Genomic DNA, 15,248 nt, shown 5'->3' with positions numbered 1-15,248 from the left:
TGGCACTCCGGCTAAGAAATCTCCAGTGGCTCCCACCACCTACCAAAGACATTTCAAAGCCTTCCAGCATAGAGGTCTATTCCAAAACTTCATGTTGATGCTGCTGCTCATCTGAAAAACTTGTCATTTGCTTTATATGTGCCATTTCCTCCATCTGTCGAAATCATAGTGATCATTAAAACCCAAGATGGGGCTTCCCTGGTGGCGCAGTGGTTGAGAATCTGCCTGCCAATGCAGGGGACACGGGTTCGAGCCCTGGTCTGGGAGGATCCCACATGCCACGGAGCAACTAGGCCTATGAGCCACAGCTACTGAGCCTGCGCATCTGGAGCCTGTGCTCTGCAACAAGAGAGGCCACGACAGTGAGAGGCCCGCGCACCGCGATGAAGAGTGGCCCCCGCTTGCCACAACTAGAGAAAGCCCTCGCACAGAAATGAAGACCCAACAGAGCAAAAATAAATAAATAAATAAACTCGTACTCCCAACATCTTCAAAAAAAAAAATTGTATGTTGTATTAAAAAAAAAAACACCCAAGATCAAACATATCTATTAATGGAGCGTTTCCTGTTCATCTCCTCTCTGATTACTCCCTTTTCTGGATCCTTCTATTATTTGTTCTGCCTTTTTAATGGAATTTATAAGATATAGCTTTATTTCATGTTTATCAGAATACAAAGTTTCTCTCTCCCTACTAAATTTCATATTCCTTGAAGACAGGGTAAACATCTTACTCTCATGTGTATATCTCATAATAAGCAGTAAAAAGCTTGACTCTGTACCTGATGGATAAAGCCTTATTAAAGTGAATAAATAATATGTATATAATGAGAGAAGCTATATTTTAAGAGGTTCCTTGGAAGTAGACATAGAGTGTACTTAGAGAACCAAAAGTATCTGACTACTCATGAATATTATCAATTCATCTTGATTCCCCAAAGTTAAATATAAACCCTAAAAGACAGCTTGATAACCAGATGCCCAGATAAAGATAACAGCCAGTCAGTAAGCCACCTGATGTATGGAACCATGCAATACTCATCTTTGATTCCCAATCAATGTTGCATTGGACCTGGCAGACAGTTGGACATCAATAAGTGATATTTATTTAGAAAACTGATTAATCAACTCACTCAACTATCTACTGAGCATATCAATGTTCTAGGGGTGTTCTTGGTGCTTTGGTTACAGCAGTATATAATTAGAGGCAAGATCCGTGCCTTCATGGGGCTTATATTCTCAAAGCACCTTGACAAGCAAAACAAAGAGATAAACAAGAAAATTTTCAGGTAACTATATGTAACAGAAAGGACAGTGTGCCTGGGGATCGTGATCCAGTGGGAGAGTGGTAAGAGGTGAGAGGTTAGGTGGATGAGGTAGGCAGAGTCTAAAGTCTATTGGGTTTCGAGGGTCACAGTTTGAAATTTATTTTTAGTACACTGGGAAGCAATGGGAGAGTTTTACAGATATTAGGAAGAACAATTTGGTTTAGTTTACATTTTTAAAGGCTTACTCTGTGCAAAAAATAGATATTAGAGAGGCAATAAAAACTGCTGTAAATCCAGCTGAGATGTGAGAGGCTGGCTTGGAATTGGGTTGAGACAGATAGAGAGGGCAATGGTGATGGGGTTTGGTGAAGCAGGCTAGTGCAGGAGCAATATGGCAGGAAAGAAATGGATCAGTGAACAAATGTGGCAATACAAACGAAGATAAAAGTGAAGGAATAAACCACAGTATTTCCTAAAGAGCTCAAGTTATTGATTGTCCCCAAACAGCCTTTACTGACCACTAGACTTGAGGCAGGAGATAGATGGGCCCCCGGGGCAAACAACTGGAATTTGCTCTCTGTGGACCGATACTCCAAGACAAAAAGAGCAAGACAATTGAGGGAGAAGGCCGGGCCCTGCCCAAGAAGATAAGAGACCACATATTTCTCATTCTCAAAGTCAAGAGACCTCCCCAACTACACATGAGCAGAAAAGCTCCTTGGAGGTCAAAAAGGGAGGGGGAGCCACCCCATAGTATTAAGTGATGCTAAATACACATAGACCTCTTCGGTAGAGTTCATCTTGGCTAAGAGATGCACATGCACACATGGGAGGATCCTGAGATAAACCAAATATGGACTGTGAACCAGGCAAATCAAAATGACTGGCCAAAGAAACCCAGAAGAAATGCCCTATATAAGTGATTTAAACAGCCACGAAGACGTGACTCTCTCTCTCTGAGCCCACCTGTGTGTCTGTCCACACATACTGTACTCTTTTTTCCTCCTAATAAACACATTACTTGTTTCACTACTTTCCATCTTTGTGGGAATTCTTTTTCTGCAAAGCCGAAGAGCCAGGGCCTGGTCACTGACCACTGGTCTAGTGGCTAGGATTCGGTGCTCTCACTGCCGAGACCCGACCCCAATCTTTGGCCAGGAACCGAAACCCTGCTTCAAGCCACTGCGGGCCAAGGCCACCCGAGATCAAACTCAGTACCCTGACTGAACTCCTATCTTTCCTTTATCTTCCCCAATTCACGCAAACTTTATATAAAATGTCGGGTCACAATGATAATTATGATATATGTAATATAATTTAAAAATCAGTATTGCCTTGAGATCACTAACTGTATTTATGAAATTGATTTCACATAACAGGCATGGGAAACTAAGTCAAACACCGTTTCCACCAAGTGAAAAAGAAAAATCATCTAATGTAGTCAAGAATCACTCTTGAAAGTGTACCTTCTAGAAAGATGGTGATGGTGAACTATGATTTCTTTGTGTTGTCTTACTGACTGCTACCATTTCTTTTTAACTTATATGCCTTCTGGTTTAGTATGATTCATTTATTCTAGGAACAACCCGGCTAGGGTGCTAAATTACTATTTTCTATGCTGCAAAAAAAACTTACCCTAATGGGTACTTCCACAGGAAAGAGAAGCAATAATACAAGTCAATCAAACCAGAAATATTTGCCTGTGTGATAAATGCATTCACCTTATAATAAATAGAGAGTCAGAAGGAAGAAAAGAGTGATAATTGCAAAGCATTTATTTTGAAGTGTTTTTTCATTTCTCCTCAAAAGGATATAATGTAAGAGGGAAATTATTCACAATTGTAGCATATTATTAGGCTAAATATATATAAATTGTATTAATAATGGTACCTGCCCTACTGCACAACCCATTTCACTGTTATTGATGGAATATGAAAAGCCACATGAAAGTAAGTTAAGTGGGTCATTATTTACCTTTTAGATTATGCTTATCCATATGACCAAGATGGACTTCAAATTGTCTGACTAAACTTTAGACAGGTTTCTTCCTGACTATAGTCTCCTGACCTCCCTTTCCTTAGAGAATTTACTTTAGAAAACTGTCATTTATAATTTTTTCCTCTGCCCCTTTGAGATATAAATCTTCTATAACCCAGGAATGTCTTTCTTTCTCCAGGACAGGGGAACTATCCCTTTGAAATGTAACCATCAAGAAAGATAGCATCCTTATCTTCCAGTCTCTGTGTGAAGGTAGGAGCCTAACTTCCGTAAGCACTGATTAGCAGATACAGATGGCCTAATCACATTGACTAATCTCCCCACTAGTGTCTTCCAGTACTTTTCCACTAGCTCAACTCAGCACTTAAAAACACTCCTGCCTTTTATTTCAGTGGAGTTGAATTCAAGCTCAACTAATACAATAATCTCTCTCCTATTACAATAATCTCTCTCCCCTATTGCAGTTGTCTTGTATAAAGTCTTCTTTGCTGGTTTAGCTGGTTGGGTGAAATTTTTCTTTAATACAACAAAGTTGCAGAAGGAAGACCTAAGTTGGGTCTTCACAGCCCATGAAGATACAGTGGTGGAGTGAGGAGCCCAGGAATCCATGGAAGGTGCTAATAAGTGGACACAAGAATGAACCTGCAGAACTAAGACTCCTAAACTGTTAAACTATCAAGGATAAGGGCCTCTCTTTAATGCCTTAGGCTATATACCTTGAAAAAGGGAGATACATTGTACAAGTTTTGACTCTGGACTATGGTTAAACATGTGGGGAAAAGAAACACTTTTAAGAAGGGCACCGTGCCAGTCACTCAGACTGGTGCATATTCCAGCCCCAGAGAGCTTAAGCTGGTTCACAAGAGGAGAAGGTCTGTAATGAACGGTAAGTCATGGGATAAGGCCTTATTACTGAAGGGATAAGAGGTAAATTCTGCTTGTAATCAATGCATAAATTGGAAGAGAATGCAACACAAGGTGGGGGAGCATTCCCCCCCAACTTTTCACAGTAAATGTGGGAACCAAATAGAGTGACTCTCTCCCAATGTTAGAAGCACAAAAAAGACCTCACTATGGTGTCATGAAAGGCAGTTGCCAAAGGTAGAAGATGAAATCTCAAGGATGATGAGGTGAGGAAGATGAAGACAATTATTATTGTGATTGTTTGTGACAAAGTTGTGAGTTTTAGAAGAATCAGGAAGAACTTCACCATGTATGACAATGGAACTGTATCACAGAGAATGTACAGGGGTTCATCATATGACAAGGTCTGACAAAAGGCATTCTGAGAAGAGTGACAATGCATTTAAGATGGAGGTGCCAAAAATTAAGCTGGCAGCCAATTTACATATCCAAAAATGCAGGGAGAGATCAGATTGCAAAATGTCTTAAGAACCATAATTGAGATGATCAGATTTTAATTAGAAAGGTATTTCCGATTTTATAAGGAGGGTAAATGTTAAGGGGAAGAAATTAGGGATCAGGATACATGTTAGAGTACCACTGAAGTAACAGTCCAAGTGTGAAAGATTGAGGGCTTCAACAAAGCAGTGGCAGTAGAGATATAGAGAAGTTTCTGGACTTGAAGGATCTTCAGGGTTGGGAAGTTAGAGAGTGAACTGAGAGATAATAAGGAGTGAACAGAGCCAAGGAAGAGACTGAGATTAATCACATGGGAGCTTGGAAGTGTAAAAGCAGGAATATAGGGAGAGAAATGGGAATCTTTTGAGGGAGATAAAAAATTCAGATTGGAAAATCAGGCCTACAGTTCAGAAGAGAGTTGGGTGCTATAGATACATATTCAAGACAAGAATACTGAGTTATAACCAAAAATGTTGGCACATACAAGATCACTGAGCAAGAGCTGTAGAGGAAGACAAGAAGGTTGAGGGTGTAGCTTGGGGGAAGCCTACACTTCAGGAATAGACCAAGAAATAAACAACAATGAAGAAGGGAGAGAAGGGCCAGTGAGGTATGAAGGAGATTTTACCAGAAGACATGGTACAAGTGGAACCAAAGGAAAATGTTTCCAAAAGTTTTGATGATCAAAGCCATCAAATGCCAGAAAGAAGTCAATGAATATAAAGACAAAAATTCTGTTGAACTTGGCTAATAAAAGGAGACCTTAGTGTTTTAGTTTTAGGACAGAATCAAGATTGATCTAGATAGAGAATGGGAGACCAAGATGAGGAGAAAACAAGTGGACTGACTTCTCCTTCAAGAATGTTAGCCATAAAAGGAAAAAGAGATACACTTACTTTGTCCTTTAAAAATCTTTTCAGCTATTATTTATGATGATATCAAAAGAATTTTTTTTAAAACCTCTGCAATTATTAGTTTATTAGTAACATCCAGGACTCAGATGTTCAGTATTCCTCCTGAAATTACATAAAACAAATGCAAATGGAAAGAATCCAAGTCAAAATTATATAACAAAACAGCACTCCATCACAAAAGCATGTAAAATTACAAGAACACTATTTTAAAACACTGGCACTTTAAGAGAACGATAATCTCAAAAACCACAAAATTGCCAAATTGTTCCCTAAACTGTTAAGCAGATAAACATATGACCCTGATGAATGAGCTTGAGTTTTGTAAAGAAAAATCAAATTCAAATAAATCAGGTAATTCATACTGAAAGACAAAGTTTGTCTTCTTCCCTCATGTCTATTTCATTTATAAAGGGGCAAACCATAATATAGGAAAATATACCTGATTTAAAATGTGGTATACAATTTTAAAAGTTGGCCCAATTAATTAAAAATACCTTTAATGGAGGATCTCAAGTTTCCTAAACAATCCATATTTAGATAAATAGGAGAAGACATTCATAGCCAGCACTTTTTCTCCAGAGCCTTTTTGGGACTAATATTAACAACAACAAAAAAACGTAATATGGCAGTCTTGTATTTCAAGCTCACGCTTTTGGGGATACATTCTCAGTCTTAAACGTGGGAACTGCAAATATAACTGCCATTACATGGTAATGGGAGTTAAAGGATGTAGAGTCCTCATGTAAAGATTAGAACATACTTTTCTATTAGTCCTTCAAGGACAGACTTTCAAAATGTTTGATTCTAATAATCCCATGCTGTGAGTAGATTGGTTACTCTTCACTTTGTAAATGAACCTGGGCTATGTGAAATGTGATATCAACCGATAAAGATTTGAGTTTCAGTTACGGATGAAAACTGTCTCACTTAAACTTTTATTACCCTCATCATGAGTATGCAGGGTATGTACACAAAAGCTTTTTATCAGCTAACTATACGAAAGATAAACACTGTAATAATTCGTGTGATCCAAAATGGGCAAAAGCAAAAGACTAGCTTCCCCTTAAGAAGAAAATTTTCAGACCTATGAAAAGGACAACAATACTAATAAAACAATTGTATTTACTTAGAAGCATTCAGAATGTCAACAAAACAGCTGCAACTTCTTTCTTCTTTTTGCAATTACAGAGTAGTATTCAGTTAACAGAACAATTATTTCGTACAAGCTGCATCAGAGACAACTGAAGATGAAAAAACTACCACTCCCATATATAAATAATTTGTGCTGTGCACCAACAAGAACCTGCTTTAAATTTCCATGCCTATTTATAACCCCCATACTGTACCAGGCAAGGTTAGTGGCTATTGAAAATACCACCAGGACAGGGCTATCTAAAGACACATTTGGTAGTGTGTTAACTATACAAAAAAAGACACTGCACAGTTTAAAAACAAAATCTTACATAGCCTTACATTTCAATTTTTTTCTTTAAAAGGAGTGAGTTGTGTACAAGGGGGTTAAATGCTTTATAGACAAGAAAAAAAAACTGCGCTGAACCAACTTATTCATCATCATCTCCTTCTTCCTCTTCATCCTCTTCATCTTCCTCCTCATCACCACCCTCTTCATCTTCCTCATCTTCCTCCTCTTCTTTCTTTTTCTTGCTTTTTTCAGCCTTGACGACTCCCTTTTTTGCTGCATCAGGCTTCCCTTTAGCTCGGTATGCAGCAATATCCTTTTCGTACTTTTCTTTCAGTTTAGCAGCCTTCTTCTCATAAGGCTGCTTGTCACCTGCAGCAGTGTTATTCCACATCTCTCCCAGTTTCTTGGCAACATCACCAGTGGATAGGCCAGGATGTTCTCCTTTGACTTTTGGACGATACTCAGAACAAAACAAGAAAAAGGCCAAAGGAGGTCTCTTGGGTGCATTGGGATTCTTGAACTTCTTTTTTGTTTCCCCTTTAGGAGGGATATAAGTTTTCATTTCTCTTTCATAACGGGCGTTGTTCGCCTTTGCCATGTCTTCAAACTTTCCTTTCTCTTTAGCAGACATGGTCTTCCACCTCTCTGAGAACTCCTTAGAAAACTCTGAGAAGTTGACGGAAGCATCTGGGTGCTTCTTCTTGTGCTCCTCCCAGCAAGTTTGCACAAAGAATGCATATGATGACATTTTGCCTCTCGGCTTCTTAGGATCTCCTTTGCCCATGCTTAATTATTTTTCCTCTGCGAGGCACAGAGTCGCTCAGTGCCCGTCCGGCTCTCACTTGCCCCGGCGCTGTCTCTATGGAGCTCAATGTACTGCAATGGCTGTGAGAGCAGGAGCCAGACCAAAAGAATTTATAGACAACGTACAAGGGTATATAGTTGTTATGTTCTTGCAAAATGGCTTATAAATTGAGTTACTTTCTCCTTAATTCATCTAAAGTTTTCAGGAGTACTTTGTCACTTTTGATCGATCTTAAATTGGCATTGCTTCCTAACACATCAGTTTTATATTTTTCTATTTCCAGATCTGTCAATTTGTTAATGATCTATAAAAACTCACTTTCACACCCTAAAGGAGTTCACTCTTACATGAATGTCACAGGAAATACTTTGATAACATGAAGCTCTCTTGAAATACTTTTTTTGTGTGTGTGTGGTACGCGGGCCTCTCACTGTTGTGGCCTCTCCCGTTGCGGAGCACAGGCTCCGGACGCGCAGGCTCAGCGGCCATGGCTCACAGGCCCAGCCGCTCTGCAGCATGTGGGATCTTCCCGGACCGGGGCACGAACCTGTGTCCCCTGCATCGGCAGGTGGACTCTCAACCACTGCGCCATCAGGGAAGCCCTGAAATACTTTTAATTAGTTTTATACTGTGGAAATTTTGTGAATCACATTTTCTTAATGGAAATCAGAACAATTAGGAGATTACACATATGGCTATGGTATTTAAAAAATTACAACATCTTCTAATCACTTGGAGCAATGCATGTGGGTCACTGTAATGACCTGGTGAAGAGAATTCAGGGCAGTATACCTTTACCTATCCTCCAGAGACCACAGATCCCTGTTACTTCCAATGGATTGTCAGAAACCTGCCCATTTCTCCTTCAGTATTCTTCCCATGGATACCATGAGTACAGTAAGAACATCCTATTGGGTATGTAGGTCAAAATCACTTTTTCTTTCTTTTCTATACTTCAAATCAAATTACACTAAGAGAATCCATTAGTTGCTGCAATTTTTCCCTGGACTGCACTCAGTTTTAAACGAATAATTAGTCAGTATCAAAATATATATGGCTATATATGGGGTATGTGTGTGTGTTTGTTCTAAAGATGAGAAAACTTACTTTAAAACGAATCGTTTTGTCTTTACACTATTAGCTTTAAAATTACTTAGTTCCTGCAATACTGCAGATTCCAATCCATTACCCACATATCCAAAAATACACTGGAGGAGGTTGGTATTTTAAGTGGTGTAAAACAGTGTTGTGGTAACTAGGAAATGAGCTTTTAATTAGAACACCATCAGAGACTCCAAATGATCATAAGATGATGATGCAATGAATCTATAAATGCAAAGCTTCTGAGACTACAAAGATAAATAATGGGGACTTTACAAATACAGCTTGGGGCTGTGGGGATGCAAACATGCAATTCAGCTCTTGTTTTCATTCCCAAGACAGGCTGAGCTAAGGTGCTGTACAAATTGTTACTCTAAAAGCGGGCAATAGAGATCTTAGGGAACTTTAGATAATGGCTTTTTAAAGGCTCTGCTGCATTTACTCAAAACTCTGACCTAGCTGAAGTTGTTGGCAAAGATAAGCAGTTTGGTAAACTCTACCAAGAGATACACAGAAAATTAGAAAATCAGCTTACTCCACACAAGAATAAACTTGCTGGGCATGAGTCCAAGATTACCCATTCAGATTATAATAAAGACTGCTGCGAACATTTTCTCTTTGTAAGGAGAAATATAATTCCTTAGTACTTGGAAAGAAGTTTTCTTCCCACAGCTCACCAAGTGAGTAGATCCAATGCAGGTAATGAGGGCATGGGATGGGCAGACCAAAGTTATTTGTAAGACACAGGAACCAGGCCCCGTGGCCATCAAGAACAGCTCAGATAACATTCAACTATGCTATTAGACCATCAGTAAATTCAGTCAGAAATGTACTTCAGTCACACCAGGGAATTCCAGTAATCAGCCCCAATTTAGAAGATACAAAAAACTGCTCTATATTTTTTTTCAAAGTTCTAAGTAAAGGTTGGACAAAGGTCAGCTTTAGGAACATTGAGACTTCATTGGATTCTTTTGCAGTCACTGAGCTCACTGCAGTGCTATTGACACATGGTGCTTCAGGTTTCCCCGCAGCACCTGATGTGGGCCCCATCAAGGTCAACACAAGTAATTACGCAGGGTATGGAAATAAGCCCCCAAGAACCAGAACCCCAGAGAAAACCAGGGAATTGAGACCAGTACCTTCATTACTCATAATTAGCTTTATTTTTACCACCATCACCCAAAGAATTGTAGATGCCAATGTTGATGCAATGCTGAGGTATTAGCAGTGATAATCCCTTGCCCTGTAGATGCTGGCGATCATAGGTGATAAAGAGTAGATGGGATGAGCAGATGTATTTATGAGAAGGGATTTCTGAATCCTGAGAGAAACTGACCTCTTGGTCCCTCAGTTTCTCTCTTAAAATGTTAATTCTACATATCTTACATGAACATCATCTCTGCCACACTTTAAAATTTGTATTTTGATGTTAATATCAGTTCATGTCATCACAGAGTGAGAAGGAGTTAAATGAGGCCGACAGGTCTATTCCCTGTGTTTTATCAAGGGTGTCAACCCTGCTCACAATCTAGAAAAGGATTCTGAGCAGACCTGGGATCATCTTACAGCCCACACTGCAATGGTCACATTGCAGCAATCTGCCTCCTGGAGGGTCTGCCCACAATGACCTCCTTTTGGGTCTCACATGCTCCCCACCCTAATCCCCATTTTCCGTCAGCTTCTCTTTTTGTGTCAAACTCATAAAATGAGTTAATAGGATGCAGCAACATATCTAGTTATATCCCAGGAGGCAGAACTAAAGCACTTGCCCTCAACTTCCAAAACAGACCTTTGACTATGTTTGAGAACGAAATTGGAGTCCCTTCCATCTCTATATGCAGCAATAATCTACGGGAAGATCATTTATTCTGGGCTTCTATTTTTCATCAGCCAGATTCAATGTTCTGATCTTAAACTGACAGTTTTACCAGAGTTCTATATCTGAGCACCGTATGACTTCTGAAATGCTTTCTAGGTGAAAAGAAAATATTTATATATAACATAACAAGCAATTCATTACTTAAATAACTGAAACTTATTTGGAAATTATTCAAATAATGAATTGACCTGTCATTATGTAGCTTAATGGAGTTGATGATGACAAAAGCCTTGTCTGAGATGAAGAAATATCAGTGTGCATATAGGAATATAAAATTAGAAAATTAAAGTGGCCATTTCTGGCACACTTATTTTTTAAAAATAAAAAAAATGTATAAAAGCTTTTTTTTTTTTTTTTTTTTTGGCGGTACGCAGGCCTCTCACTGCTGTGGCCTCTCCCGTCGCGAAGCACAGGCTCCGGACGCGCAGGCTCAGCAGCCATGGCTCACGGGCCCAGCCACCCCGCGGAATGTGGGATCTTCCCGGACCGGGGCACGAAGCCGTGTCCCCTGCATCGGCAGGCGGACCCTCAACTGCGCCACCAGGGAAGCTCAACTGCGCCACCAGGGAAGCCCAATAGCTAAATCTTTTCAATCGTCCATAAAATTAAATAAATACTATCAAGATCTAAAATCTAACTATCAAGATCATTGTAGTTAAGCGTTTTAGCAAATGTGCCATGTTCATTTCTGTTCTTTTTCTTTTTCTAAACGATCATGTTTCACTCTCATCAACACTGAAGCTGTTGATTATTTTGATATGGCATTGCGTTCCCCTTTTCTGCTTCTTTTTGATGAATAGTAAATAACGGAACATAAAACATTATTGGAGTTCTCTAGGTGACAGGACTGAGAAAAGCAAATGCTGACCATCTGTTGAGGCAGAACAGCCCGGCCCTGTCCGGAATTGGAAGTGACTCTCCTCCCAGGCTTCTAGGGCAAGCGGGCAGGCAGCACCTGCGGTTGGTTGGGGATATCTGCTCAAAAAAGGCGCATGAGCACATGGCTCCAAGGCTGTTCCATATGCAGCTGCCAGAACCCAAAGGTGCTTTTGGAGGAAGATGAAAGGCAGGAGTGGTGGTGCAGAAGAGGCACAATGAAGTATCACTCATGCAGAAATGAGTGTCCACCTCCACATCAGAGACTAAGACATTACCAGCGTGAATGTGTGTGTGTGTTGCTATAAACTAGTTATTTAATCAGCAAAGGCCAAATGACAAAGAAATAAGTCTCTGTAGACAAGGAAACAGGCTTAACAAAAATTAGAAAGCTAATACAAATGCAAATACAACTTACAGCCTTATATCTCTTTATACATTGTCTATGCAGAGCTCTCACAAATACAGGTAGTATCATTTGCTATTGCCAAGTAGTTATCAGACTGGTGAAAATTTGTAGACTACTGGAATTATTTTTCTAGTCCATGCAATGCTACATTACTAACTATCATTATGTTAGGGGAAAGTTCCTTATCCAGTCCTTATTTTGAAAATCAGTAGAATCAAAGGTAAAAGAATTTCTCCAGAAAAAACAAACAAACCTGTAGCAAGTCACAAAATATTTAGTCAAAGTTTTTCTAGCAAGTTCTTTTTATAAGCATCACATCACAATTAACTTACTATTGCAACATTATTATTTTTTAGGTATTAGCCTATTGCTAAGTGTTATGTATACATTCTTATTGAGACCTATAAGTAAGGCTCATAGAATTTTGTTACACTAACCATTAGTGTAACCATTAGTAACCACAGTTCCCCAAAACTGTTTTCAATTTAAAGTGGTTAAATGGAGAGCTCCAGGGAAAATATATAAGAAAATGCTGGTCTTGAATATATCATGAAGGCCTAAATAAGGAAGTAGTCTTATTTGTGTTCTTCCACACTTACCCATACTAAACAAAAATATGTAAGAAGACACTTACTCTTTCTGGCTTTACAATATGCCATACTATTTACAGCTTGAGCCCTATATCTCTATGTACAGATGGTACTTCAGCAGCCAACGATCAGAGTCCCCACATGAATCAACTGAAGAAGCCAATACGAATGACGTTGACAAAGTTTAAAATACACCTCCAAATAGATCCATTCTTGGAAAGTGTGTGACTACAGACTTGGGGAGTAATTCCCAGAGTTGTCATGAATATGATGGTTCCCTGGCATTCTACAATGATGACTATGCCTTGGCATCCCATAACTCTCTGCCCTAGCCCAGATGCTTTCTGTTATGCTAACATGAATCAAGAAGTAATGCAAGCATAAAGAAAAAGAAAATGTACATATATGCAAGAGTTTGGACTCATAATTATTCCCTGCTCTCTCCCATCAAATCTGAGTTCATTAATGGCAAGGAGACATGAACAGTGAAGACCTGGTGAACCCCAAACTCACTGCCACAAAGTCATATACTTACACCACACAAAATGAACTAGAAAAGTATGAGCTGCCTCAATGTACGTCTGTACCAGGAAGCCTTCACTGATGAACACATATTGAATTTTCCCTTCCATCACAGCTACGTATCACATTCTTACTTATTTAGATTTGATATTTAGAAGCATTTAAAGGGAAGGACAGACTAGGCAGAAAGGACAAAAATTAAAAGCAAATGGAGAATTAAAGAAAAGCACAGACACCAAAAAAATCACAGAAAGAAATAAAAGCACTCTCAGATTGAATCCTCATAGTTGTATTATTTATTTTAAAAAGAAGCTAAATGAAGAGACAGCTGTAATTAATCAGCCCTGCCTTCCTTCTAGACTAGTGATGCAGTGGGCATGGCAAACACACTGAATGTGTCTTGTTAGGTAGTTCCTCTCTGTTATGGCCTTGGAGGTTTTTTTTGTTTTTGTTTTTAAATTACTACCAGTGCACTTGTATATTTCCAAGATCAACTTGGACACCCAAGCAGACAATACCTCTGCTGGGACTAAATGACCCTGGAGAAAGAATTCAAAAAAGACGCCTGTTCCTCTGGAATGAAATGGCTTGGCCAGTGCAGAATGGACTGGATGTCACTTTTTTGGTCAAAAGCCTTTATGCAGTGTACAAAAGATTGCTGAAGAGTAAAATATAAGCGATTATTAACAACACAAGAACCTTTCTTCTGGTAACAGAACCTCAGGAAAGTGCAGCTAAGAGAAGTGCAAAGTATAAAATGCAGCTACCCACATTATACTTCTTAAAGATACAGAAATGTCCACCACTCTAGAAGCTCAAGTTTTATCTAAGTTCAGTAGGCAACAGCAAAGAATGTCCAAGAATTTACAAAGCGAAGGCAGTTGTCGGGCTGACAAAAGTCACACTTCACTGAGGGGTGGGAAGTGCTAGACAAAGAGGATGAAAAATATGTGAAAGCTCAAGGAAAGGGCTCAGTATTGCCTGGCACAGGAGTCAAAGGTCAACGTGGAAGATAAAATGGTAGTCAGGACAGAAGATAATGGTGATTGGGAATGGAAAACTGAAAGAAAAATGAAGAGAGAGATGGTAAAATGAGGTCCAGGTAAGCATAGAAAGTATGAAGAATGAAGCAGATATGAGGAAAAAGAAGCGAATGTTGAAGGGATGGAGACACTATACGAAGAGGCAGCAGTACACTGGGAAATGGCATTGAGCCTTCAGTTATGCGTGCATCATTCTAGAAATAAAGTCAGCACGTAATGAGCCCATAGGCTCTGATAATGGATAAGGAAAAATAATATGGGTTATCAGCGAAAAGTCACCAATTTTGGTCTTCTGATACTACTTTGAGGCCATTATCAGAAACAAACCTGATTTTTAAGAAAAGCCTGTATAGAATATCTTCTTTCTTTAAAGAAGTGCATCATGCCTTTAATCAGGTAGGACCAGCCCAAAGGACTCTCTCCCCGAGCTCTTCACAGTTCCCTGATGGTACAGTCACACCGTACCCCTGAAATGTGAAAGCACTCTGAATTGCCTGTGTCAGGTTCTGAATATCCAATTGGTGTGCTTGGCCAATCTGCTCATAATTTCATTTCATTATATCTTAGATATTTTGTCTGGGACCTAGTAAATTCGACAGGGAATTCACTTCAGAAGAGGCAATGTGATAGTTTTAAGAAGTATAAACTTTGGAGTCAGACAGATAACCAGACCATCCTGCGCCACGGTGCTTACTGCCAGTGTGACCTGGCAGGTTATCGCTTTCCCCAGGCCTCAGTTTCCGTGGGTTAATAATGCCCACCTGGCAGGTTATTGTGAGAGTTGAGGACAATAAAGATAACACACCCAGCTCATAGTACATACCTGTTAAAGGTCAGCTGCTATTGCTGTATGTGATTTTGTCTACTCAATGAAAGAACACATTAAATATGTTTTTATATTTTATATAAAAGCATATTAAAATCAATCAACAATAAATATATTTGTAAATTTATAAAACATTAACCTTAACCCTAAAACAAAGTAACTGTTTGGGGAGATAAATAATTAGATGAAAACAATTATACACATATACAAATACAAAAAGAACTGAACATAACG

General features: G+C 39.2%; 2 protein-coding genes across 2 annotated transcripts in view; both read right to left on the bottom strand.

Moving 5' to 3' along the window:
* Nucleotides 1-15,248, bottom strand: part of CAMK4 (calcium/calmodulin dependent protein kinase IV) — a 217,151-nt gene that overhangs the window by 178,841 nt on the left and 23,062 nt on the right. The window lies entirely within an intron of this gene.
* Nucleotides 7,103-7,863, bottom strand: LOC132518174 (high mobility group protein B1-like). Its single transcript, XM_060146186.1, has one exon. It carries the CDS (start codon nt 7,745-7,747, stop codon nt 7,103-7,105), a length of 645 nt encoding a protein of 214 aa, XP_060002169.1. The 5' UTR covers nt 7,748-7,863.

Source organism: Lagenorhynchus albirostris, chromosome 3 (assembly GCF_949774975.1).
Source record: "Lagenorhynchus albirostris chromosome 3, mLagAlb1.1, whole genome shotgun sequence".
Lineage (NCBI taxonomy): Eukaryota > Metazoa > Chordata > Mammalia > Artiodactyla > Delphinidae > Lagenorhynchus > Lagenorhynchus albirostris.
This window is presented reverse-complemented; position numbering and strand designations above follow the sequence as displayed.

Bases quoted from the DNA above. Each gene is read 5' to 3' on its own strand.
- LOC132518174 (XM_060146186.1), bottom strand. From the start codon at position 7,747: ATGGGCAAAGGAGATCCTAAGAAGCCGAGAGGCAAAATGTCATCATAT.